At 54.3% G+C, this 24,886-nt stretch overlaps 11 protein-coding genes across 11 annotated transcripts; 6 read left to right on the forward strand and 5 right to left on the reverse strand.

The window, feature by feature from the left end:
- Nucleotides 1-118: 118 nt before the first annotated feature.
- Nucleotides 119-1,168, reverse strand: B0H64DRAFT_455999 (uncharacterized protein; the record flags this gene model as incomplete). The annotated part of the gene is made up of 3 exons (XM_062807328.1): nucleotides 523-1,168; nucleotides 305-324; nucleotides 119-218 (listed from the first exon to the last, which is right to left on the reverse strand). The coding sequence occupies exons 1-3, from the start codon at nucleotides 871-873 to the stop codon at nucleotides 119-121; spliced, it is 471 nt and encodes a 156-aa protein (XP_062660138.1). The 5' UTR covers nucleotides 874-1,168.
- A 2,608-nt stretch (nucleotides 1,169-3,776) lies between these two features.
- B0H64DRAFT_105859 (glycosyl hydrolases family 11-domain-containing protein) lies at nucleotides 3,777-5,150 on the forward strand. Its single transcript, XM_062797721.1, has 3 exons — nucleotides 3,777-4,290; nucleotides 4,356-4,863; nucleotides 4,941-5,150. The coding sequence occupies exons 1-3, from the start codon at nucleotides 4,028-4,030 to the stop codon at nucleotides 5,049-5,051; spliced, it is 882 nt and encodes a 293-aa protein (XP_062660139.1). The 5' UTR covers nucleotides 3,777-4,027; the 3' UTR covers nucleotides 5,052-5,150.
- Nucleotides 4,830-5,576, forward strand: B0H64DRAFT_389650 (uncharacterized protein). Its single transcript, XM_062803351.1, has one exon. The coding sequence runs from the start codon at nucleotides 5,250-5,252 to the stop codon at nucleotides 5,481-5,483; it is 234 nt and encodes a 77-aa protein (XP_062660140.1). The 5' UTR covers nucleotides 4,830-5,249; the 3' UTR covers nucleotides 5,484-5,576.
- Nucleotides 5,577-5,658: 82 nt separating this feature from the next.
- Nucleotides 5,659-7,111, forward strand: B0H64DRAFT_389651 (uncharacterized protein). Its single transcript, XM_062803352.1, has one exon. The coding sequence runs from the start codon at nucleotides 5,756-5,758 to the stop codon at nucleotides 7,043-7,045; it is 1,290 nt and encodes a 429-aa protein (XP_062660141.1). The 5' UTR covers nucleotides 5,659-5,755; the 3' UTR covers nucleotides 7,046-7,111.
- A 7-nt stretch (nucleotides 7,112-7,118) lies between these two features.
- Nucleotides 7,119-7,931, reverse strand: B0H64DRAFT_320718 (uncharacterized protein; the record flags this gene model as incomplete). Its single annotated transcript, XM_062800480.1, has 3 exons — nucleotides 7,119-7,259; nucleotides 7,296-7,430; nucleotides 7,533-7,931. 3 exons carry the CDS (start codon nucleotides 7,929-7,931, stop codon nucleotides 7,119-7,121), a joined length of 675 nt encoding a protein of 224 aa, XP_062660142.1.
- Nucleotides 7,932-8,887: 956 nt separating this feature from the next.
- On the forward strand, nucleotides 8,888-9,827 carry B0H64DRAFT_372078 (uncharacterized protein; the record flags this gene model as incomplete). Its single annotated transcript, XM_062802205.1, has 2 exons — nucleotides 8,888-9,728; nucleotides 9,802-9,827. The coding sequence occupies 2 exons, from the start codon at nucleotides 8,888-8,890 to the stop codon at nucleotides 9,825-9,827; spliced, it is 867 nt and encodes a 288-aa protein (XP_062660143.1).
- A 329-nt stretch (nucleotides 9,828-10,156) lies between these two features.
- On the forward strand, nucleotides 10,157-11,452 carry B0H64DRAFT_456014 (uncharacterized protein; the record flags this gene model as incomplete). Its single annotated transcript, XM_062807329.1, has 3 exons — nucleotides 10,157-10,381; nucleotides 10,587-10,831; nucleotides 10,870-11,452. Exons 1-3 carry the CDS (start codon nucleotides 10,352-10,354, stop codon nucleotides 11,450-11,452), a joined length of 858 nt encoding a protein of 285 aa, XP_062660144.1. The 5' UTR covers nucleotides 10,157-10,351.
- Nucleotides 11,453-11,660: 208 nt separating this feature from the next.
- B0H64DRAFT_318993 (RmlC-like cupin domain-containing protein) lies at nucleotides 11,661-12,325 on the reverse strand (the record flags this gene model as incomplete). Its single annotated transcript, XM_062800413.1, has 2 exons — nucleotides 11,661-11,728; nucleotides 11,806-12,325. 2 exons carry the CDS (start codon nucleotides 12,323-12,325, stop codon nucleotides 11,661-11,663), a joined length of 588 nt encoding a protein of 195 aa, XP_062660145.1.
- A 2,490-nt stretch (nucleotides 12,326-14,815) lies between these two features.
- B0H64DRAFT_105903 (uncharacterized protein) lies at nucleotides 14,816-15,373 on the reverse strand. The gene is made up of 3 exons (XM_062797723.1): nucleotides 15,276-15,373; nucleotides 15,042-15,182; nucleotides 14,816-14,988 (listed from the first exon to the last, which is right to left on the reverse strand). The coding sequence occupies exons 1-3, from the start codon at nucleotides 15,277-15,279 to the stop codon at nucleotides 14,864-14,866; spliced, it is 270 nt and encodes an 89-aa protein (XP_062660146.1). The 5' UTR covers nucleotides 15,280-15,373; the 3' UTR covers nucleotides 14,816-14,863.
- A 278-nt stretch (nucleotides 15,374-15,651) lies between these two features.
- B0H64DRAFT_105897 (uncharacterized protein) lies at nucleotides 15,652-16,162 on the reverse strand. The gene has a single exon (XM_062797722.1). The coding sequence runs from the start codon at nucleotides 16,128-16,130 to the stop codon at nucleotides 15,792-15,794; it is 339 nt and encodes a 112-aa protein (XP_062660147.1). The 5' UTR covers nucleotides 16,131-16,162; the 3' UTR covers nucleotides 15,652-15,791.
- Nucleotides 16,163-17,623: 1,461 nt separating this feature from the next.
- On the forward strand, nucleotides 17,624-18,082 carry B0H64DRAFT_389663 (uncharacterized protein; the record flags this gene model as incomplete). The annotated part of the gene is made up of 1 exon (XM_062803353.1): nucleotides 17,624-18,082. A coding segment is annotated over one exon (320 nt), but the record flags the coding sequence as incomplete, so codon positions are not given.
- Nucleotides 18,083-24,886: the final 6,804 nt, after the last annotated feature.

The raw sequence follows: 24,886 nt of genomic DNA on the forward strand, positions 1-24,886 counted from the left end.
TTTACTAGGCATTTCTTTATTTGCAACTTTTCAACCTCCCGTCCACATCGGCTTCAGTCTAACACCCCCCCCCACACATATGACGGATGATCGCCCGACAAGGGAGTGTTCGAATCAGTTACATGATCTTCACTGCTGGTCTCAGAACCACGATAACGGTAGCCAAGTACATGACTCTATGGAAGCCGGTAACCTGCGCGCTAGGCACAGGGAGGGTACTATCGTATGTGGTGTTTTTCTATTATTTACAATCCATTGCCTTCAATCCCAAGCACCTTCAATCCCAAGCAACCATTGCCCATACTAGGTTCCGCCTAGTGGAAGCTAATTACCGAGGTCGTCCAATCCCCCCTTTTATATCCACACCAATAGAAATACAACAATGTTCTAGTAGGAAAGGTAGTACCAAAAGGACTGACGCCGGGCCGCTTCCTCCACCTCGAACCCGTAGCAAAACAACAAAACTAGAACATGCAACCACACTGATATCCCAGTGAAGGAACCCCAAAAAGCCGCCTTTACAACCTCGACGAAAGCCGGGAGGCGGATGATGACATGCCTAGCGACCGCGTACGAGATGCGAATGGCCGCCAGCCACAACGGCAGGAAGATGATGCACGTAATGTACACAAGAAACAACGGGGGGTCGACCAGGACGCAGACAATGAAAACGACGACGTGTACGCGCGGCGGGATGCTGGGGAAGGACGTCCAGACCTTGGTCTGCACGACGCTGACGAAGTCGGGCAGCACGAGCGTGACGTGCCTGAGGACCGTGTACGAGATCTTGATGGCCGCTAATGCTAAGACGCAGAAGAACACCGAGGTGATATAACGGCACACGGCGAGAAAGTGGATGTTGTCGGGAGCCATGGTCGCTTGCGGTGTTGTCTTGTGTGATGTATATGATTCCGTGGACCTTTGTCGCTTGACGACGGGAGAGACCGAGAGGGTGTATCTCGTTGTAAGCCCACTTCGGGGTCGAGGGTCTCGGATGCCTGCCGCGTGTATCGAGGGAGTTGAGGTTTTGGCAATTGAGTGTTGGTCGCTGACTGGCTGGTGTATTCCTCGTCAGCAAACTGAGAAATGATAGTGGCCGGAGTATTGGCGATTTACTGAGGCCGCTGTCTCTGGGGGCTCGGAATTCTTCCAACTACCTATTTTGTGTGTACCGTGCCTGGGATTCGAAGCTTCAAGTTGTGTCGTTTTCGACCCGAGACTGTGCGCTTTGTGGTTGCAACGGTGACAGGAGCACTCTTAAATGTGGAAGTTAATATGTTCTCGAGCAAAGCTGAAACGGTCCAGACAAAGTTCTCATGTGAAAATACCTAACGAGTGGACCCCGAATAAAGAACACGGCATTGTTCACAAGGTTGGTAAAGCGTCAAGGGACAAGAGCCTTCAGGCTGAGCCATAGTTAACTTCAGTGATTTGCCATTGTTGATGTGTGAGTCCGCCATGGAAGTTAACTATACCGTGCTGTCTACCCACGGCGGATATATGGGGCTTTAGTTTAGAAGGTGCTAAGCGTCGCGTGACTGGAGGCTTTTAGATCAACCTCTATTCCCATTGCGATACTACTACGTAGGTAGTATAGGTGCTTGTGATTCGCGAGTCCAGGGTCCTCACAATTCACAAAGCACCAATATTTCCTCAAAGGAATAGGACAAGAAAAGGGACAAAAAAAGAAGGCAATACAAAGCTTTGCTCAGGCATTTCCGTCTAACTCGTCACTCCTTTGTTTTCCCGTTGCTAAACTCTCTCTATCCATATTGTCTTGAATTGGGGATACTGAAGCCTCCGATGATACAGACATTACCATACTTCTAACACGGCATGGGATGTTAGACTCTATTCCATGATCTTGATTGTCGTATATCGCAACAACCACTATAGCGATGGTTAAGCCAACATGGGTGTTTAGGGAAGCCGGCAAGGTCCGCGGGGGCGGTAGGCACAGGCAGAAAGGCGGGTTGAACGTTTAGTAGAGGGTGAAGTAACAACTCGGCTATGTGTTACATACATGTAGTGGATAGAGTATAAGCAATACCAAGGCGGCAGGCTCATCTTCTGGTATTATGTGGAGGAACGTTGCACGTTGAGAACGCACAAGCGCCCCAATGACCCTGTTATTCGACTAGCCACAGCCGACAGCCTGCTGCTCTGTAACATTATTAGAGAAGAAACTGTCGGTAGAGTACCTTACCTGCCTCGGAGCCTCTGGTGCATGCATCTCGATTGTGCGGCTCGGCGGCCCATTGATGAGTCTTTTGATGGAAGTGAGACGGTGTCAGGGGCCTTGGATCAAGTTTCCGGGGAAGCGACACCGGCTAGAACCGGCCGCTCCCCGGAATAGACTTGATCGGGGCACCATGTTGAATGGAGGTTGGTGATATCAGCCTGTTTCTTTGTAAGGTAACCTGATGAGTTGGCGATGCGACTCCGAGTCCCGATTGCTGCACGAATGAATTCTGGCTAAAGTTTGGCGAAGTCACTTGAGTGGCATTGAGAAGGAAGGGAGACTGGCGGTGGCGGTTAAGCAATAACAGGAGCCGAATGTGACAGTGCTTGGACGCATGGTCTCAAAGTCCCCGAACATGTAAACTTTAAACATCTGAACATGCTGTGGGAGTTGGATCTTCCCCGGATCAGAGCTCGGATGGCGTACCCACCGTGGGCTGTATTCAGAACGGCCTCCTGGTATGATGGTATGTAATCCATTCCGTGAGGATACATCAGTCGTGGAGAGGGTTTGTTCGTCAGTGCCTGTCTCTGGACCCTGAGAGTACAACATCCTATCGTCTTCCCTCGGTCCAGTCCGTCGCCACAACGAGGCAACGGCAAGGCCTGGGGTGGCGGACGTGGTGGCGTTGTGACCTTCCGTTCCCCCCGTTGCCTTTCTTTCGGAAGTAATTCTCGGGGTCGAAGAGCCGTACTTCCCTGATTCAGCAAGTGTGAAGTCCTCGCGGAACCAACCAGGCGTCGCAAAGCCCAAGAACCCAGCCAGAAGGACCCTGGACTGTGAGCCGCCCAACGGTCCCGGCCCTTGGGGGTCGTACCAGGCGTCGTTTAGCCGGCGGTTGAATCGGCAGTCAATGCCTGCAATTCCTCGGCCATTTTTGCCGGTATCTTTCTAGAAGGTCCCACCCACCCACCTCCCGGGCTGGCGTCACGTTTCCATGAGGCTTGTTGCCCCTTTCTCATTTGCTGAGCCCCCTTCATCAATGCCTGACCGGGTTTCTGGGTCACGAAGAGTGTTGTTTGCGGGACGTGCGGCTCATGTGGACTGGGTGCAGCATGCTTTTGGTCGGATGCTCCTCTCAAGAAGGTGAAGTTTGCGGCCCCTGACCATTTCCATCTTTCTATTGTTGCATCGGAGGACAGCAAGATACCTTGGCTCGGAGGCTTATCCCTGGACAAGCCGTTACCCCATGATCGCGCCCTGAGCTGAGTAGTGGGGTTTGGTTCGCTTTGGCAAGAGGCTTTGGGCTGCCATAGTTCATTGCTGCTGGAAGCAGGCCCATGCCTTGGACGACCTGGACGAGGGATACTGTGTAAACCCAAAATGGCCCTCGTTAGATCTACAGTACCTAGGGTAGCAGCATAGGTTTCTTTCGGGGCATGATTGTCTCAACAACTCCATCATCTTAACTTTAAGGCTTCGGACACACCCGGATCAGCAAGACGCCGCGAGGGCATCCCAGGTGATGCCAAGGGCGGGGTGCGTTGCATGACACGCAGGGGGCGGGAACCGGGCATTGTGATGGAGCAGACAGGGGATAATCGATCACTTCAGGGCTAGCGTACCCCAGCCCGGATCGGGGGGCGGCATCAACAAGTCCAGAAGTTAGCTAAGAATAGCGACTGGGGAAAGTGTCGAGGGCATATGCTCCGAGCCAGATGCAGCTGAGTATGGTGCAAGTGTGTATATAACTTCCTCGATCGTCCCCTCCCAACACCGGGACCAGCTCACCACCCCGTTCACCACTCGCCAACCTAGAGCTTACTCGAGCACCGAGTCGCCACAATGGTTACCTTTTCTTCTCTCTTCCTCGCGGCCACAGCGGCTGTCGTGGCAGTCGCCGCCCCCGGCGAGCTGCCCGGCCTGCACAAGCGCCAGACGTTAACCAGCAGCAAGACTGGTACCCACGACGGTTACTACTACTCTTTCTGGACCGATGGTGCCGGCAGCGTTCAGTACACCAACGAGGCTGGCGGTCAGTACAGCGCGAGGTGGTCTGGCAACGGCAACTGGGTCGGCGGCAAGGGCTGGAACCCGGGTACTGCTCGGTATGTTGAAGCTACTTGTAGTTCAGACATGACTCGACCTTGGACATGACTAACAACACCTCCAGGACCATCAACTACACGGGCATATACAACCCTAACGGCAACTCGTACCTTGCCGTCTACGGGTGGACCCGCAACCCGCTCATCGAGTACTACGTCGTCGAGAACTTCGGCACCTACGACCCCTCGACCGGGGCCCAGCGCCTGGGCAGCGTCACCACCGACGGCTCGACCTACAACGTCTACAAGACGCAACGCGTCAACAAGCCGTCGATCGAGGGCACCAGCACCTTCGACCAGTTCTGGTCGGTCCGCACCAACAAGCGCAGCAGCGGCAGCGTCAACATGCAAGCCCACTTCAACGCCTGGGCCCAGTCCGGGCTCCGCCTCGGCTCCCACGACTACCAGATCGTCGCCACCGAGGGTTACTTCTCTAGCGGCTCGGCTACCATCAACGTCGGCGGTTCGTCCAGCGGTGGCGGCGGCGGCGACAACGGCGGCGGTGACAACGGTGGTGGTGACAATGGCGGTGGTGACAACGGCGGCGGCGGCGGCGGCGGCGGCGGCGGCAGCGTACGTTGATGAGCCCCTTCCCTTCTCTCTCCTCTCCCAATATTCCATAACTCTCTTGCTAACTGACTTCCTTCCAGTGCGCTGCCAAATGGGGACAGTGTGGTGGCCAGGGCTGGCAAGGCCCGAGCTGCTGCCAGAGCGGCTCGACCTGCCAGGCCTCCAACCAGTGGTACTCTCAGTGCCTGTAAACTGTGGGAGCGTAGAGGCTCGTTGAAGAGGACAAGGTCCCAGATTCCGGCACGGTTGATGAGGATCGGGTTCAGGGGTTCAGGGGCTTGGGGGTATTAGGGGGTCTTCGTGTACATAGTTGCCCTTTGCATCTAGCTTGTTAGTTGCAGTACAAATATTCCTTGGGAAACTCGTTCTCCGTTCGTAGATTTCTGTGAATGGGAATTAGCCCTACGGCCCGGTTGCTCGTCACTGGGATGTTGCTGGTCACTTGGTTGAAGTTGGCGGTGAGGCCAGGGGTTTGTGGACGATCTGATCGCTCCGCTGTTGGTTCCTCGTGCTTGGAGCAACCGTTGATCACGGGATGGGACACCCCCAGGATGAGGATGGGAGACAACACTCTTCCATGTCCACGTACCCCGGACAAGGCGGGGGTCGGCAGTTCAGCCTAAGCGGCGATTGGTGGGAGATGGTCTGAACCAACAACCCAGGACGACGGTACGACCTGCCGAGCGTCAGCCATGCTCGATCGAGCACCGTGAGAGGTCAATTGCCGTCGGGGTTAAAACAAGCACCGTGCCGAGGTGGCCAGTTCGTGAGGAAGCCAGGATCGCAACCCTTCTTCATCCGTGATCATCCACATTCCACTCTTCGGCCTCCCCAATCTTGCACAAGGCCCGCCCCTTCAATCGCCCAAGTTGAGGAAAAGGGAAACGTTTAGAAAATGGCGAATACATTTCCGCGCCTTCCGCCGTCCGGCATCAAGGTGATCATCGTCGGCGCGGGCTTCGCTGGGCTGTCGGCAGCCATCGAGTGCGACCGCAAGGGGCACTCGGTGACGCTATTCGAGAAGGTTGACGATATTGACGAAATCACGCGCATCGGCGACATCATCAGCTTCGACCCCAATGGTTCGCGGGCATTTGAGCGCTGGCCGGGGGTGGTTGACGCTATGGAGGCCATCGCCCGCCAGACCACCTGGCTCGACTTGTACCACCACGAGGGCAAGTTCGTGACCCGCCAGTCATTTGCCCACGAGAAGGCTTGGGGGCGACGGATCAACGGCCACCGGGGTCAGCTGCATAGCATCATCTATCGGCATGCCGTTGCGAGAGGGATCGATATCCGGCTCGGGTCGCGGGTGGAGGATTACTTTGAGACCGACTACCCTCCGCAAGCGGGCGTGGTGGTGAACGGGGAGCGTTTCTCGGCCGACGTGGTCATCGCTGCCGAAGGGGTGCGGTCGCGCGGGAGAAAGATTGTGCTGGGCTTCGACGAGAACCCCAAGTCGTCGGGTTATGCTGTTTACAGAGCCTGGTTCCCCGCCGACCGCATCCGGGACAACCCGGTGATCCGGCACTTGGTGACCGACGGGGATTCGCACATGGGGTTTATCGGACCGGATATCCACTTCCTGGCGTCGAGCATCAAGAACGGGACCGAGGTGAACTGGGTGTTTACACATATTGACGATGGGAACATCGAGGAGAGCTGGCAGTTTCCGGGTAAGCCGGAAGAGGCGCTCAAGTACCTGGAAGGGTGGTGCCCTGTGGTGCACGAACTTGTCAAGTCAACCCCCGACGGACGGCTCATCGACCACAAACTCGTCTACCGCGATCCCCTCCCGACGTTCATTTCACCAAAGGCTCGGATTTGCTTGATAGGCGATGCAGCACACCCCTTCCTACCGACCTCTATCCAGGGTGCAAGCCAGTCGATCGAGGATGGAGTGGCACTGGCGACGTGCTTGGAGCTGAGCGGGGACAAGGACATTCCCAGGGCGCTGCGGGCATACGAGAAGTTGAGGTATGAGAGGGTACACCGCGCGCAGGCCATGGGTCCGCAGACGAGGGAGCGGTGGCACAAAGCGGATTGGAATAAGGTGTGGAAGAACCCCGAGATGATCCACTTGGTGCGGGAGCAGTGGCTGCTCAATTTCGACACGGAGAAGGATGCGTATGACCGGTATGGGGAGGTTGTGGCCGAGCTGGAGCGGGCAAAGGCACGGCTTTAGGGGAGGGGGAAGGAACAGGGGAGTAAACACTGCTAGCAACAAACACAAGTACAAATCCCAGTCCATTTTCTGGTCAAGATGGTGTCATGATGCTGGTCGCCCGCAGGTAGTCCACCACCTTCTGGTCAAAGATGCCCTCTCTCACCAACTGCTCCGCGGACTCGACCACCCACGTCTGGCAGTTTCGCTGCGTGATCTTTGTCCGTTTCTCGTTCTGCACAAGTCAGCCATATGCATGATGAAGGGCAACCCCTCCGAAACGTACCTGTCCCCCATCTCTATCCACCGTCCTCAACGTCTTTTCCGGCGCCGGGACCTTGAACAACATCCTCTCAAACTCACACCTCGCCACACCCTCCACCACCACCTCCCCATCCCTCCCACCCTCAAACACCCCCTTTACCCCAACCCGATCCCCATTCCCATCCCCATTCCCATCCCCATCTCCATCTCTGACCCCGTCTCCCACCACACCCTCCTCAACAACCCCCTCCCCAAAATACTCCAACCCAACCCACGCCAACCCCACCCTCTTACAGGGTCCCCTCCCCCCAGCAGCCAGCCCCATCTCCCCCTCCAAATCCCACCCCCGCTTCACCTCCAGCCAGAACCCATTCCTCACATCCCCCGCCGCCTGGATTATTGTGCCCTGTGTGGCGCGTGACGGGGAGGCGACAAAGTATTCCCAGTGGTCGGCGAAGGGGTGGCCGTTGTAGATGAGCAGGGAGACGAGGGTTGTGTTGGGTGGGGCTGGGGGGAGGGTTGGTGGTGGGGGAGGGGTTGTTTGTGTGGCGGTGGTGGTGTTGGTGTTGTGGTGGGGGTTCGCTGGGGGGTTTAGAGGTGGAGGTGGAGGAGGAGGGGGTGGAGGTGGAGGTGCTGGAGGCATGGTTTCGGGGTGGGCGTTTGGAGGGTTTTTGGGTGACTGCGTTGGAGTTTTGGAGTGTGCTGTGCTTTCAGTTCTGGGAGCAAGAGGAAGATCGGATGTGAACTGGTGGCCTTGAAAAGTGGTACCCCGATGGTTGTTGACGGGGGTCGTGGACGGATGCGTGCCACGGTCCACTCCCCGAGTCCGACGCCACGGTCAAGGGTTGCAGCAGGTCTCTTGGTAATTTTTGCGGTACATACTCCGCACTGAACAACGAGCTGCTTACTTTCCGAACACCAGCCGGATTTTCTGGCTTGACGTGGGGATTCTGTCTCAACTCGCGACCTCCGATGCCCCCGTAGGCCCGTACTATGCAAGGATTTGTGGAAGATGGGCATCACGAGGCCCAGTTTCACAGTAAATCTCTCAGCCAACTTGTTCAACATACCACACTCGTGTGCTTCGCTCAGCCGTCTCATGCCGTTGGGACTCATGGACTGTCTTACCATGTGTCTGCCTGCAGCTCGCCAACCTCTTCAGCCTATCGAGAGCCCTGTTGATGCCGGCGAGTGGATCTAAACAGGGTTGAGCACCCCGAACGCTGCCATCTTTTGCAACTTGTGTGCCAAGCGGTTGCACCAGGCTCGGGTTGGGCAAATACAAGGCTCTGCTGCAGCGCGTCAGGAGCGTGAGAGGGTGATTTGATGCCCCGCTGGGCTGTGTGCATGAGTTTTACACGTCGCCGAACAATTTAAAACTTTTATTTCCGCCTTTTGTGTCGTCCTTAACACAACCCGTGGCCTTCCCCGTTGTTGAGGGGGAACGGCGTCAACGACGTCTCAGCGATCAACTTCATCCAACACCAACTCGGCATCTTTGGGCTTTCAGGGCCAGGATTTGAGGGGCACGCACTTGGCAAAGACTGCTTGGTCCCAGAGTAGGGTAACTCGGCCCGCAAAACTACACAGTAAACAAACATGGCCCGCTACGCCCCTGAGTGGATGGACAGCGTCCGCCGTCCACGCCCACTAGCGCACATCCGCAGCCCCGAAAGCATCAACCGTTCACGCCAGCGCCGTGACCGCGAAGCCAGCCGAGAACGAGACCGGGACATATCCCGTGAGGTCCGCCGGGTCGACCGCCAACGAGACCGTGACCGCGACCGCGGCGGCGGCCTTGTCGCCACCACCGACGTGCGCATGGTCAACGACATCATCGACGACTACCCCGAGCGCCCGGTGCACATCAACTTCAACTACGGCCCGGTGTCGATCCACCCGGACTGCACCTGCCCCAACCCCTTCGCCCACACCTGCGCCGTCCCCATCTCCAGCCTCAGCAGCAACAGCAACAGCTCCACCGCCCCGGGACCCCCCAGCAACATCGGCGCCACCCGCCGCAACACCATCACCTACCCCGCCAACCCCTACACCCCCGCACCCCCCACGCCCGCCTCCCGCCGCGGCGGGCCCCCTTCCTCCTCTTCCGGCCCCGCACCACACCCGCCGGGCGGCCAACCCCCCTTCCCGCGCTCCATCCTCCGCGCGCCCCGCCCGCCACGCTCCCCCTCCCCCGGCCCGCCTCCTCCCGGCAGGGTCGGCAGGGCACCCGTCATCATCCCGTCGCCGGAGTCGTCCGACCTCGACGAGCGGCGCGCCGCCCGGCCACGCCCGCCGCGCCGGCCGAGGACTGCTAGTATGAGTCGTCCGCCGCCGCCGCCGATGATGCCGCCGGCGGGGATGGGGATGCCTGTTGTTGCGATCTGCGAGGGCTGTCTGCGTCGGCGGGAGTTGGTTGTGGCGGGGTATTGTGTGGATTGTGAGTATTTGGTTGGGACGTGGCCGGGGATGAGTACCGGTGGGGGTGGGGGTGGGTATGACCCGACGGGGAGGGATAATGTGCTGGGGTCGTCGGTGAGGCGGTATATGAGGCAGGACTTGGAGAGGGATTTGGGGAGGGAGAGGGAGGAGATACGGAGGGAGAGGGAGAGGGAGCTGGAGATGGAGTGGGAGTTGAGAGAGAGGGAGAGGGAGAGGGAGGCTATGAGGGAGAGAGACTTGAGGGAGGCGGGGAGGAGGGGGGTCAGGTGGGAGAGGGTGTTGACGGTGAGGGATGGGGAAAGGGATAGGAGGTTGTATCCTGGCGAATCGGGCGGTTATTATGGTAGTGATACGGACGATGAGAGCGGGTGGTAGAGAGAGGTTTCACGGGCTTTTATCTGACGTTGTATAGAGCTGGTGGCTTGGTGGGCTCCCATTCGGGGTGGGTTATGAAGGTCATGAAATGAGTGACGACTTTACGACGGCAACGATTTAATTTTTATACGAGGAGCATCCGGGGTTCTTTCTAGCATAGCCGTTCTAAAAAGGGTGAATGAGAAACAGCGGGGCTCAACCAACGTTGAGGATTGAGGACAAATAAAGTTTCCCGATGCGGGCTGCATGTCGCCACCGCAGCTGATACATAATGAAGTCCTATCGTATGACATTTGGATGACGTATGTCCCGCAACTTAGATTGAACATCAACCCACGAATGGAACTGAGCTTAAACATCCTCGATATACTCGTCGACCCTTAATCCTCCCAACGATCCGATTCTCAACATAACAGCTAAGCAATACATCACAACATCAGTCAACATGGCAACAACATCAGAACCTCCCCCATCATACGAGCAAGCCGTCCACGGCGGCCCAGAATCCCTCCCCCAAGAAACGCGCAACGGCATCCCCCTCCCTGCCCGCCGTAGCATGGAAGACGAGCTACGCCCACTCCCCGCAGGCTGGGTGCGCGAGTTCGACCCTGACACCCAGCACCAATTCTTCGTCGACACCATGGCCTCCCCCCCACGCTCCATCTGGCACCACCCCTACGACGACGACACCTACCTGGACTCCCTCCCCCCAGCGAGCGCGAGCAAGTCCGCGCTACCCACTCGGGCCCACCCCGCCGCCCCAGCGCAGCCGACATCGCCGCCGAGGAAACCGACGGCGACTCCGACGCCTCCAGCACCAGCACCAAGCGCAGCCTAGGCCGCAAGCTCAAAGACCGGATCACGGGCACCACCCACGAGCAGCGCGCGGCAGAGCGCAGCCGCCGCGCGGCGGCCGAGCACGAGCTGTACCGGCAGCACCGGCTGCTGCGGCGGGCGATGCACGAGGCGATGCGCACGGGCCGGCCGCAGCTGCTGGGGCGCGACGAGAACCGCGCGCACCTGTATCTGGAGCCGCCGGGGCATACCTTCCCCGGGGTGACGGGCGTGCGGAGGTTGAGTCCGTATCTGAGTGAGGTTGTGTATGACGGGGCGGATGGGCGAAGGCCGGGGCCGGCGGGGAGGTATTTGAGGCCTGAGGGGGACATGTATGGCATGGGGTATGGTGGGTATGGGTGTGGAAGGTTTGCCGGGGGCAGGTGGGATCGGCCTGGGGTGGAGTATAGGAGGGTGCCGGGGAGGGGGTTTGGGGGTGGGTTTGGCACACCGTTGATGATGCCGCTGATGGGGGGGATGATGATGGGCGGGTTGATGGGGGCTGCTTTTTGAGGTGAGAGGGGGGTCGGGGTTGGTGTATCACCGTCGTTGTGGCCAGAACCGAACAAAAGTCCGGGTACTCATGGAGACTGGAAGATCCATCGCTGGCCCTTCCAGATTCCTTTATTATGTGGTCTTCTGGCTGTCTATCGCGGAACAGAACTAGCAAATGTCTCAAATCTATCTCGCGAACCGGCTGGTTTCTGTCCGTTTAAGTTCCCTAGGCTCCGTTTGGCATCCAGTCAGGCTCAGCCAACTCAAACCCGCTAGGATCAAAGCCCGGCGCGACTGCAAGTGGTCAACGTTAGCGTCCAGGAACACGATGATATTCCAAACGAAACAAAAACTCCGAACTCAAAACTTACCAGTAGTCCCAACAAGCGTCCAGTCCCCCCAACTCCTCGCCCGTTGCCACTCCCACTTCCCGATGGCCAGCTGCGGTTGCTGCCCGGCAAACACATCCGGCCCCAGCTTCACCTCCCGCACCGGCGACCCGTCATCGTGAGAAAGCGAGAGCGTCAGGGGCGCCCCGGCGTAGTAGTGCCACACCTCGACCGCGTCGACCCGGTGCCAGTGGGAGTGGCCCTCGTGCCCCTCGAGGAGGTAGTAGATCGCGGTGCTGATGGAGCGGCTTTCCGTGACGTTGTCCGTGTCTCGGAAGGTCTCCACGTAGTACCCCTTCTCGACGTTGGGGATGAGGTTGAGCTGTGCAATCACTTCTTGGGCCGTCCGCTTGTGGATTGGGGTTGCGTGGTGGGAGGACTGGTTATGCTCGGGCGAAGTCCGGACTTCCTGCTGATGAGGTGCCTGGGCAACCGCGGCGTGAGATCCGATGGGTATGGATAAGCCGACCACGGTGGCGAGAAGGGAGGAGAGGCGTATCATGCTGGCTAGGAGTTAGGAGCTACACTGCCAATTCAAGTTGATGTTCACTAGAGTGTCAGACAAAAAGTCGTGGACCGAAAATTTGTGGGCGGGTATTTACTGTTTATTTATGGTCCAGCTCTTCAGCGGTGAGACCGGAGCCCCATCCGGACCGTCCTCCGGCTGACATGCATGTCGATCCATGGAAAATTGCGCCACATGGCGACAGGGCGCCTTTTCTTACATTACGTTGGGCGGTGATTGCTAATACGAGCGGAATCCAAGCGGTCGGGATTCGCGGGCTGACAAAACTGGGTGTCATCGCCCACAAAGGTCAAAAGACCCGACGGTATGGTTTGGGGTCTCAAATAACTTGGAAAGGTACGGTATGGAGCTCAGCGGGTTTGGTCCTGCTCCTACTTAGCTCTCGCCTCCACGTAATAACGAAAACGGGTCAAGGTGCGGGTCACAACTAAGATAGCGAGAAGGATGGGCTAGTGGACTGATGATGAGCTTTCTGTCGTCCAGGACGGGCTGTTGCTGTATCCGGGCTGGCGATCCGGAATATCGCTAGGGCCGCGTGGGAACTTCGTCCTCCAACATGTCTTGTTTACATTACGGTACATCGGCCTGTCGGCTCCTATATTTTGCTGTTGCATCTTCAAACTTTCGCTTGATAGAGGACTGAAGACGGAGCTCCTTCTCGTGGATACCATCAGGTGGGGATAACATGGGAACTGCGTGGTTATGTAGGCCTTTGTGAACTCTAGTGAGTTATTAACTGGTAATATTTAATGTTATCCTCATTAATACCATGAAATAGGATAAGAGAAAGTCGACCTATCGAGGTATCAACACAATGCTGATGTGACGCCGGGCAGAAGCCCGGGGCGCGTCACAAGGCCTGTTTACTAATAAACATGTCCAAAATAGAACATCAAAACAAAACTTGAGATGACTTGGCGTGCATCGACAATCTGGTGTCGATGCCTGTCATGCTTCTGGTACCTCCCTTCCCACTCGAGTTGCCATCAAAAGGGCCGCCGTCTCACAATTCCTACACACTCAAGCGGTCGAAAAACACGGAGTTGACGGCTACTATCCTGTTACGGGTGAGGGATGAAAATGTGATGGGGGCCGACTCTAAGTTACATTCGTGTGACTGCAGGTGATCTCGCCCGGCGCAGGCGCGGGAAAGATCATGTGGATCAAGAAACAACCGGGTCACGCAGACTTATTGTGCGACCAGGCACGGGGCAACCCACGAGTGGCTGGGGTGGAATGGTATCGTCTGGAGATTCAGATAGGACGGCTATGAAACAGAGAATGATTACAGCTAACTGGAAGAACCCCGTTATCTCAACGGCCAGCTACCGTGCTTGGCTCTCCCCTGATGACGTTCAAATGTGTCAACCCTCCGCTCTTGGCCACTCGTTCAGTTTGAGAAACGCTCCTTTAACGCCGTTTCCTGGACGGCCTCATATTGGTGCAACCCCTTTTTGGAGGTTTGACAGCGTGCCGATAGTTGGAAAAGTGGAAGTTCGCGGGCCTTAACCCTCAGGGCGGACAGCGGATACCAACAAACAGGGCGCGGCTGGCTTGGATACGTCTCCGTGAAGTCTCGTTGGGACGATCGGGCTCGTGAGCGAGAGGAAGGGAGGGGGTTGGCGTGGTAATTGAATCATTGGATGAGGTGCGTCCATAGGTATTCTTACAGAGCGGCGGACATCGGGGTGCGTCCCGTCCAACCATGTACTAGGGGGTTAACTCGGCTATTAATCATTGCTAACTTTCATTCTGCAAAACGGCATGGTTTCCTACCCTCCAACCGGTCGATTATATTTGGGTGGTTGGTGCATCAACAGCTTCATGTTGCTCGGAGGTGGGCGGATTAGGGGACGTACCGGTCGGTAACACGGTTGTTAGCACCACATATATGCTCGACGCCAAAAAGTGTGCGTTAGTGGAACCATGAAATCGGCGGCCAGGGAATCCTATCGCTGCTGGCGCTGCCAAGAGCAAGAGTAAACTCTGCTGCTTGAATCTCACACAGAGCGAGACGAGGAACGGGGCCGCATATCGCAACCGGGGGGGGGGAAGCATCCGGGCGGGTGTGCAAATAATCCATGCTCCTGGTGGATTGTTCTCTCCGGGCCCCGAGCGGCAAGGGATTGGGTGGGACTCCGAAGTACGCCGGCTCAGAAGGATGACTGCCTTTCGCCCCTGCCGAGGTGCTCCCCAAACTCGCTCTGAGGCTTGGCAGTATTCTCAGTTGGACGCCAGAACAAAGACAAGTACGCCCTACTCATGCCGAGAAAGTACCAACTTTGTGCGGCCTTATGACCCGAAGAAAACCAGTGGGTGTTGGGAGGAACATTTAAGTTTAATAAAGCTGTCACCTGGTCTTCACTACCAGTTTACTATCACACAAATGTCCTGTCCACTCCACAACACTCCATCATGAGTCTCTGTCGGGCATCCTCAGTGTAGCTCGGCTTGCTCAGGCGGGCTCCCAAACGTGACCGTGCCGACTCCGTTGACATGAACGTCATCGGCCGCTTAAAGCCAGTGCCAGTTGTTACCCCAACCATATCCGAGTCTGCAGTACGCCCGAGCCGGGGACCCAGCAGGGCAATACACCGGAAGCCCCTCCGTGCTTGTTTCGGGGTTGAGCATTGCCCGGGCTAATAGGGGTCAATATGATCATGTCGGCAAGGTGTGGGCGACAGACACTTACAAGATATAAGGGCGATGGGGATGATCACGGGCCCGACTGTAATGCCGGGAGCTGTCTCGACCCATACACCTAGTGCTGCTTCGGCCCATGATCCCATTCCTCGCATGAGGCCTTCGGCACTGGCGGCTTCGAATTCACCGGCTGAGGATATCCACCGAAGTTTATTAGCCTGACGAAACTGGTCCAGCTCAAGAGGATACTAACAGCACTAGCACCAACATAGGGACAACTCACACATGTTTAACAAGTGATGATGATGATAGAGAAGTTGCCGCGGCGTCTGATGTGGCAGCTTATGGCAGGAGAAGAGATGCGGAGGACGAGGGAAAGAAGAGGAGCGACTTGACCCTCTTTATAGACGAGGCTAGGCAAGCCGTCGACCGTTTGAGAATGACCCACCCGACACCGCTCTGATCAGCCAACGGGATGTTCGGGGCGTTGATAAAAAGCATCGATGATCCAGCATGCATACTCCTCCCACATGGGATTGCCGGGGACCCATCACGGTGGTGGGTGGGGGACTCAGACCTTTTTCCCACCCCCTGGGGCGAAGACGATTCGTTGGTGGTGATCAAGGCCCGTTAGGCAAGCATCCATTGGGTAAGAATCTCAGTCTCTTAAGCCCATCGCAGCCCCATGAAAGTTCGAGATGGACGATGGGTGGGAGGCGGCGAGGAGCTGCAGGTCACGATGTGTTGTACAAAGGAGGCCAGGTCGGCCAGGACTTGGGAGTGGCAGGGGTTTAACACGTCAAGCCGGACCGCTGCGACGAAACGAGGAGTACCGGTGGCCTTGGGATAAGCGGGGACGCGGCGTCGCTCTATCATACGAGGATAGTAGACGAGGGAGGTGAAAGCAGGGGAGAGGGATGTTGGGAAGGTGAGGGCCTTCAAAACCGGGGGTCGAATCGGAAGCATTGACTGCCGCCGGGGGGGGGGGGGTGTTGCAAAAGTGCAACGCACTCCACCTCGAAAAAGGTGCTTGAGTGAGGGCCCTTTTATTTCTGAAAGGAAAGGCAGTCGTGGGCTCCTGGGAGTTTTCTGCAAAAACAGGCGCAGCAAGGAACGCCACCTCGAACAACCCAATCATCCACTAGCACAAGCCACTCAGTGGAAGTGGGGCAAACTCAGACCCTGAACAAACTGTCAGAGCACTTTCGTCCGAGTGTGTCACTGTCTGGTGTTGAGAGGTCGCAGTGATACCTCGCCCTGCTTGTTCCAGTCAGATATTCTTTTTTTGACCATGACGGCTTCCTGATATATCGCTAAGTTCTAACATCCAGCATGCGGCGCGCCTGTGTTACCGTAAGCCAAGGTGAGTTGCTGGCACCTTCTCGCGCGTCCTTGTGTGTCGGTCGGTGCACGTCTCCATGATTGGCCCAGTGGCTTGAAGAAGGCCCTGAGGCAGGGGTCGAAGGAGCCGCGCAGAAAAGGAAACGAAAGCCAAAAAACACACGGTGTGCGTCATGGGCGAGGAAAGGTTGTGCACTCAGCTCAGGTGAGCCGAGGAAACGTGGATTGCGGTTTATTATCTCCAAATAATCCCATGTCTCACACGGTTCAGCACTACTTGTATGTAAGACAACTGCCCAAAGGAGGCGCCGATGCAGTTGGCAACCCAACTGCGCACGGTTTTGTTCCTTTTTTTGAACGGGCCTCTCGTCATTCGTTTGTGTTGAGCAAGAATGACAGAGGGAAAATAGAACGCCCCACTGCCGAGACTCACATTTTTACACTGAAGAAACTGTAACATGGTAAAACAAGGAACTAGTAATTATATTCTGAATCAGAGTTCTCTCTGACCAACATCGACCGCATGATAAGGTTAATAATTAGGCACCTGACCCAAGCTTGGAAAGAAAGCTCTGGTTCTCGCTTCCTCTTTCGTTGTTTTCTGTCCGGATCCATCATCCCCCTCAACACCGCCCTCAAGGGTGTCACCGTCGGCGGTGTCACCAGCGGTCAGGCCTAGTGTTTCTCCTATTGCGATTGCCAGGTATAACACCACACCCTCCACTGACTGACCTTAGCAGTCATATCCCCGACTCTGGGACGCGAGTCAGCCACCAACCATCACTAACTAGATGCTGCCACCCGTCCCAGCCGGGCCAGCGCCGCGTCCCGCTCCGCCGTCACCGCAGCGAGCTGCTGCTGGAGCTCGCGGACCCAAGCCAGCAGCTTCCGCTCGAACTGGTAGTCCGGCCGCACCGACTTGTCGCAATGCTCGGGCGGCGGGTCAAAGTCTTCCGCCCATTCATCTTGCCATGACTTGACCGCCAGCTTCGTGCTGGCGGGGTCTGTTGTCGGGCGGTGGAAGGTCGCCGGTTTGCTAATAGCCGGCTCCGTGGCAGTGACGGCACAGGATTCGGTGGGAGGATCGGGAGAGGAGACGCAAAGGGAGCAGTGTGGGCTGGAGGCCGCACTCGCCACGGCTGTCATTGTGGTGGGCGACTTGGGGCGCCGCGGCTGCGCGTTGGTGGACTTTTTTTTGTAAGCCTTTTCGACGCGGGCAGGGTTGGTAAAGGCCGGAGTTTTCGGCCTGCTGCGGGTGCCGGATGGCGCTCGTTTCGGCGCCATTGTGTTGGATGCTTCAAGTTGCTTATATACCTCTGATTTACTTTGTCTTGCTTGGTTGCGGCACTATGTGGGTTACAGGGACGCTTGTTGCCAAGCGAGGGGGGGATTACACTCAGCGGAAGAGAGAAGGCGGGAGGGGCGTCGCGGTTTCAAGTAGGAATTCGAGTCGAATGAACAAAGGGCGAGCTGGCATGGGTTTTCTGTTCTGTTCCGAAAACAGGGGGATTATGGAAGTACAAGGGGCATCTGCCGATTCGCGCGTCGGGGTTCGTTGGAAGAGAACATTGGCGGGGCTGAACAAAGCTGTGCTGAATTGGAGGGATTGAATCTGAAGAGATCAATTCTGTTGATCCTTATGCGGCAAAGGCAGGTACCTAGGTGGGTGACACGCTCCTACGCCGTCCAATTAAGTAAGGTAGGTATGTAGCCAAAAGCAACTTGGGACAATGCAGAAGGTCAGGTAGCTAGGTAGGTAGGTAGTAATTATAGCTCCCGGCTCAATGGCAGTCATGTCATGGTGCTTGCGACTGTTAAAACATTGGGCCAGCCAAGTTTATGTATTTTCCCTCTACGGTCTACCTGCCAACATAGGTTAAGGTACCTACCTGACCTAGGTAGGTACCTATCGTAGAACGTCCACACAGAACCCCCCAACAACCCCCTCTCATCTTCCCCAGTCTCTGACCAGCAGAGTTCGCTATTCCCCCGCGCCCCTACACCAATCCCTCGTCCCTCTCACCGATCCGACCAGCAGATCCGGTTTCTTTGCCAAAGCCCAACCCAACGCCCGCTAACAAATCCCAACGCTAACGGCGAATCCAGCGCCATCTCCCAATGACAATCTTCCCTGCCCTTCAACCCCCACCCGTCCCGTCTCTCTCCAACACGTCATGCTGCGCAGGCGTGAGACACCAATCGAAAGGTCGAGATGTTTCGCCTTAAGAGCGTCGCGTATTCGAAGACTTGCGTGGGGCGCTGCTGCCGCTGCTACTATTTCTAGTGCTGCTGCCCGGTGCTGTAACTAGTGGCAGGCTTGGAGGAGCTGGTGGCCTCCCTGATGGCCAATCTGGTGGTGTTGCCAGTCGCTGGAAGGCCAGAGATATAAAGCCCACAGGGCCAGGCGATGCCAACAGGGTCATCAGAGCAAGGTCTCCCGCAACGCAAATCTCAACAACGCAATCAAACAAATTCAACGCAAATCAACGCAAATCGACCTCTAATTTAGCCAAATAACTTGTTCGATTTGCGTTGCTTGATTTGATAGATTTGCCAAGCTGTGTAGAGGAAAAATGCCCTACAAAATGCTCTGCAAAACGCCCCCAACCGCCACAACAGCCACATCCAACCCTACCCTGTGTAACCGCTGGGCGCCCAGAGGCGCCCACAACAGGTGGATTGAGCCTCCGTTTACAGACGACAGTCGCATCGCCACTTTTACCAGCCAACCAGCCAGCCAGTTTACAATTGCGTAGTCAGAAAAAAACACGATTTGAAAGATCTGAATTTTATTGCGTTTTTGAGCGATTCAGCAGATTGTAAGATCGTTTAATTTGACTGCGTTTTGACTCGGATGGATTGATAGATCTGATGGCTGTAAGTCAGGAAGATCGAGAGGGGGTTGTGGGGGTTAGGGTTATATATGGGATTTGATTTGACCCAAGGCAAATAAATTCAAACAAGTCAAATTTGGCCAACTCTGGGCCAAATGAAAGCCTTCATATTTGGTTTGTTTGCGTTGCGGGAGACCTTGCATCAAAGGGCCACCAGGGAGTTGGCTGCGAATTTGACCAATTAGAACGGTAGAATTTGCGGGGCGATGTCGCAACCGTAGTTGTGGGAGCAACCATTATTTAAAGAACAACCGTTGTTTTGCAATCTACGGTTGTTGCCCCCTGCATTTTCCCGCTACGGTAATCTGCCGGGCCACGTTCAGCGGGGCGGGCGGGTTCGTCGTTTTCGTGTCTGTTTTGCCCCGTTACACCATGTCTGAACACTCTCGCTCCAAATGCGGGCATTCTGCGGCCCGAAAGACGTGCAGAATTTATGCATGGAAATGATGTTGCAGTTTGGCAGAAATACCTCGTTACCCGGTGGTCAGGTGATCTTAGCTCAACTCCACCTCTCCTGCGGAGAGGTGGCGCCAATATTCCCGGACATCGCAAAATACCCGGACAAACCCCCATAGAAATCTTAGTATAATTGTATCTTCCTATACTAAATTGACTATCTTGATTAACCACTATATAACGAATCTTTACTCGATTTTATTGAAAATTGATAGAATTGTTTAGAAGGCTCTGAAACGTTTAAAAATGTAATAAAAATTGAGATCTGAGAGCTTGTTTTTATTCAAAAAGTAGGTTATCCTCCCCCTCAGATTCGACCTCCTAGCTCCCCTGAACAGATTTGCCGGTATCGCTAGTATCACCGCCTTTACTATCGCTAGTATTAGTTAGATTAACTATATCGCTAGTATTAGAAAGGATACTATCTCTATTGTTACTACCCTCCTAATTGTTCTTAGCTATAGTATTGAGGTACTGCTTCTTCTTTATATTAAACCTTTATAGTATATTAAGGATAACAGTTACTGGTACCTTTCTTTTGCCCTATATTTATAATAGCGACTATTGGACTTCGAGATTATTATTATTGCTATTACTATTGTCTTTGTTAGATAATAGCAATATAACTATACCGTTACTAAGCTATATTCTATATACTTCTAGCAGTAGTAGTATAAGCTCTAATAACAGCCTTACCATTAACTTTAGAATCTTAGGTACTTTACTATCTATATTAATAAACTATCTTAATACTTCTAGCTTAAGCTATAGAGGAGGATATGTCACGGATTAGGCCCAACGCGGTCTTGGCCTGCGGGATGCGGGACGTCCCGGCCAATCATTTAAGGGTCCAACGGCCAATCGTTGCGACAAGTGAAAGCGCTCCCGACGCTCCCTCTCGAGGAAGGGAGCACGGGGAGCACTCGCCGCACTCACTGCTCACGACGCTCCCATCGCTCCTCGGGAGCATAGGGAGCAGAGGGATCAACACGTTAGATAGCAGTATATAGTCACTCGTTCTGGAGAGCTCTGGGAGTTCTCCAGTTAGCAATCACAACTACAGTTCGCTACAAGCTCGAGAGCCTACTGTTGAGACAAGTCTTTGTTGTGCACCCTTTGGCTGCACCGAACCTAAGCACCCTTGAGAGAATACCTTCGACCGATACTGAACCCTAACAGGACGGGTCCAGAGACAGGTTCGTCACAGTAACTAATTATAAGTAATATATTTAAGGTATTAGCTTAAGTTAGAAGGGGAGGCTTTATAAGGGAATTTATAGTTCTTATAATAAGAGTAAGGATACTTTACTAGAATAGAAGAGTTAAATATTACCGTTAGAAGCTAATTATAATTAATAGTTTTAGAGTAAGAGGTAATAGATTTCAGTATTATTTTTATTATATAAAATAATATAATATTAGCCAATATATATAATAGAAAGAGAGAAGGAGCTATATATCTAGAAATAGATTATTAATACTATTTAAAAATAGGAAGGTTAGTAAATCTTCTAGAATAGAAGATATAGAGAAAGGGTATTATATTATAGATATAGTTATATATAAATAACCTAATAGGATATACTAGCAGTACCCTAAGCTAATTAGTAAGGAAGGGCCTCCTCTAATAGAAACTAGATTATAAGCTTTAAACGTAATCTAGGGGTAACCAATTAGGAGTAGATTATTAGATCGAGAAGTGATCTAATAATCTAGAATGGATTATAGGATTATAAGAATATTCTTCGATCTAGGTACGGAGATACCTAGGGATCTATACAGTATATAGTTACTCGTTCTAGAGAGCTCTAGGAGTTCTCTAGTTAGTAATTATAACTATAGTTTGCTATAAGCTCGAGAGTCTACTATTAAGATAAGTCTTTATTGTATACCCTTTAGCTATACCGAACCTAAGTACCCTTGAAAGATTACCTTTAACTGATACTAAACCCTAATAGGATGGGTCTAGAGATAGGTTTGTTATAGCTAGCTGCCTTACTACCCTCTCTTCTAAGAAGAACTGGGGGTATACTGTTAAGCTATCGGGAGATATAATGATAAGTATTAGTATTAAGAAGATTTGCTATATATAAGAGGTCTGAGATTAAGAGTATATAAATACCTTTAAGGGAGATAGTTTAAAGGCTATTAACGGTATTATTAAAGATATAATTAAAACCTTTAAAGCTAAATATAAAGTATAGAAATATCTTAACGAAAATAAGATATTTATATAGGGTAGTTAGTAGGTATAAATAAAGATCTTTAAAGAATTTATCTATAATATAAATAAAGTTAACTATCTTCTATTCGATTTACAGTATCCTGTGACGAACCTGTCTCTGGACCCGTCCTGTTAGGGTTCAGTATCGGTCGAAGGTATTCTCTCAAGGGTGCTTAGGTTCGGTGCAGCCAAAGGGTGCACAACAAAGACTTGTCTCAACAGTAGGCTCTCGAGCTTGTAGCGAACTGTAGTTGTGATTGCTAACTGGAGAACTCCCAGAGCTCTCCAGAACGAGTGACTATATACTGCTATCTAACGTGTTGATCCCTCTGCTCCCTATGCTCCCGAGGAGCGATGGGAGCGTCGTGAGCAGTGAGTGCGGCGAGTGCTCCCCGTGCTCCCTTCCTCGAGAGGGAGCGTCGGGAGCGCTTTCACTTGTCGCAACGATTGGCCGTTGGACCCTTAAATGATTGGCCGGGACGTCCCGCATCCCGCAGGCCAAGACCGCGTTGGGCCTAATCCGTGACACGATGCCCCTCCTCCGCGGTCGACGTCCCGACGACCTTATTCCCTTCCGTGGTTTTTGTCATAAGGAGCCGGCTAGTCCTCCTCCCTTCGTCCTGGGGTGGGTGTCTCCCTTCTTTCTGCGCCTCTACCCATCATGCCTCCTAACCGTGTGCGAAAGAAACGATCGCAGAAATCCAGTACTGATCGCCGCCGCGATCGCGCATCCGCCCGAGACGAGTTTGCCGTTGAAATGGCCCGTTGTTCTCGTTGCAAAGAAAAGAACATTCCTGATTGCCGCGTGCCTCCTGAGGACGACGTCTGCACCGCATGCGCCAAGGTGCACAATAACAATTGTGACTCCTTCGGTTACGATAGTTCCGCCTTCCAACGCTTGGTCCTGCAGAAACGTCAACTGGACAAGGAGCGTCAAGAGGCCGATCAGGCCCTAGGCGCCGCCCTCGCGCGGGTTGACCGCTTGCGCCGTCAACACCAGTCCTTGGAGGATCAGGCACGCCGGATGTTTGACCAGGAGGGGAGGGTGCTGGAGGAGCAAGAGCGCCGCGAGGCTGCCGTCGCGCAGCCGTCTTCGAGTGCCGTTGTCGCTTCTCCCCTGGGTCCTTCCTGGGGTCAAAGGTGTGCCCCCTCTCTCTCCTGCTTCTTCTCGTCCTCGTGCTGACTATGCTAGTTTCTTTTCGGACGACCCCTTCCTCGCTGGGGTCGACTTGTCTGCGGGGTTTCCCTTGGTCGATCCGGGTTCCTCTGGTGGAACTCCTGAAGTTTCTCGGGGCAGTTGAGATTTGTAGCTGGTTGCCATGAATTGTCTTCTGGGCCAAAGTCCAGCCATTTGACCAAATACTCCAACTGTCCTTTCGTGATGCGTGAATCTAGGACTTCCTCAACGTCCCATTCCTCCTCTTCGTCTTCTGCCTCGGCGTCCTTGTCGAGTCGTGCGCCCTTGGGCGCTGGTTCCAGAAGTGAGATGTGGAAAACGTTGGTCCGTAGTCGCATTGTCGAGGGTAACGCGAGAGCGTAATTGTTCTCCGAAATCTTTTTGTCGATCTTGAACGGTCCGACTTTGCGAAAGTCGAGCTTCCTGCTTGGTCGCTTCGTGCGAAGATTTCGAGAAATGAGGTAGACTTTGCCCCCCTCCTCTAGGCGAGGTCCCTCGAGCCTGTTTCTGTCGTAGAACTTCTTCATCCGTGTTCGTACGAATTCGAGTTCTTCCTTGAGCATCGCGTGCAGCGAGCTCATTTTGTCGGCTTTGACTGCCGCTCTGGGCACCGAAACTTCGGGCCCTTGTCGCAAATCTGCTTCGTAGCCGTAATTCGCGAAGAATGGCGTGACCTTGGTGGTCTCCGTGACGGTGGTGTTGTAGGCGAGTTGTGCCGTTGGCAACAGCTCGACCCAATCATCCTGCTGGAAGTTGACGTACAACCGTAGGTATTGTTCAACGATCTGGTTGAGTCGTTCCGTCTGTCCGTCCGTTTGTGGGTGATAAGCAGTCGAAAGCTTACTCTTCGTACCCAGCTTCGTCATCAGAGCTTGCCAAAACTTTGATGCGAACTTCGTGTCTCTGTCCGTGATCCATTCCTCCGGCCATCCGTGGACCGAGGTGATGTTGCGATAGATCACGTCTGCGAGTTGTTCTGCTGACCATGTCTCCTTGTAAGGGAGGAAGTAACTCCACTTGGTGAGTCTGTCCACCATTGTGAGGATGCTGTCGTATTCCACTCCCGTTACTGAGTCCTGGGAGACTGGTAGTTTGGTGATGAAGTCCATCGTCACCGAACTCCATGGTCGTTCTGCGACTGGCAATGGTTGCAACAGCCCATATGGCTTGTGTCGTCCTGGTTTGCTTCGTCCGCAGCGGTCGCACTCTGCTAGGACTGCTTCTGTCGCCTGTTTGATTCCTGGGAAGTCGTAGTTCTGCTTGACTTTCGCGATTGTCTTGCCGATTCCCATGTGTCCTCCGAGTCTCGACTCGTGGATCTTTCGAATGAGCTCCTTTTGGTCACCAAGCCTGACGTAGGCCTTGTCGTGGTACCAGAGTCTCGTTCCTTCAAGTCGCAATCCCGCGATTTTGGATTCTGGCTCTTCTTGCCATGCATCGCGCTCGTCGTCCGCGATGATTCCTTGGAAGTCTCGTTCCAATCTTTGTTCCCTGAAAGTCGCACAACATTCTACAAACGGTTGCAGAGGCCTGCCTTCAGGATCTTCCGACTGCTGCTGAAGCGCTGCGATCTCGTAGTCTTCAGTCGGTTGGGAAGCGTGCCGTAGGGATCCGTCTGTCTGCTGATATAGCAATGGTGGTGAGACTTCAGATGTGTTGTCGTGGTGATCCGCTCTCCTACTCAAGGCGTCCGCTCGTGCGTTCTCTGAGCCTTTCTTGTAGTGGATCGTGAAGTTGAATTCGGACAGAAATTCTGCCCATCGAGTCTGTCGTCCGTTCAGCACCTTGGTGGTGGTGAAGTA

The sequence above is a fragment of the Chaetomium fimeti genome (genome assembly GCF_033439085.1).
Source record: "Chaetomium fimeti strain CBS 168.71 chromosome Unknown B0H64scaffold_3, whole genome shotgun sequence".
Lineage (NCBI taxonomy): Eukaryota > Fungi > Ascomycota > Sordariomycetes > Sordariales > Chaetomiaceae > Chaetomium > Chaetomium fimeti.

What these genes read in the sequence shown, in the direction of transcription:
- B0H64DRAFT_105859 (XM_062797721.1), top strand. Translation starts at nt 4,028, where the DNA reads ATGGTTACCTTTTCTTCTCTCTTCCTCGCGGCCACAGCGGCTGTCGTG. An exon ending in TGGAACCCGGGTACTGCTCG is followed by an intron (nt 4,291 to 4,355) that starts GTATGTTGAAGC and finishes CAACACCTCCAG; the next exon opens with GACCATCAACTACACGGGCA. An exon ending in GCGGCGGCGGCGGCGGCAGC is followed by an intron (nt 4,864 to 4,940) that starts GTACGTTGATGA and finishes ACTTCCTTCCAG; the next exon opens with TGCGCTGCCAAATGGGGACA.
- B0H64DRAFT_389650 (XM_062803351.1), top strand. Translation starts at nt 5,250, where the DNA reads ATGGGAATTAGCCCTACGGCCCGGTTGCTCGTCACTGGGATGTTGCTG.
- B0H64DRAFT_389651 (XM_062803352.1), top strand. Translation starts at nt 5,756, where the DNA reads ATGGCGAATACATTTCCGCGCCTTCCGCCGTCCGGCATCAAGGTGATC.
- B0H64DRAFT_105903 (XM_062797723.1), bottom strand. An exon ending in CCCCATCGCCCTTATATCTT is followed by an intron (nt 14,989 to 15,041) that starts GTAAGTGTCTGT and finishes GACCCCTATTAG; the next exon opens with CCCGGGCAATGCTCAACCCC.
- B0H64DRAFT_105897 (XM_062797722.1), bottom strand. Translation starts at nt 16,130, where the DNA reads ATGATTGGGTTGTTCGAGGTGGCGTTCCTTGCTGCGCCTGTTTTTGCA.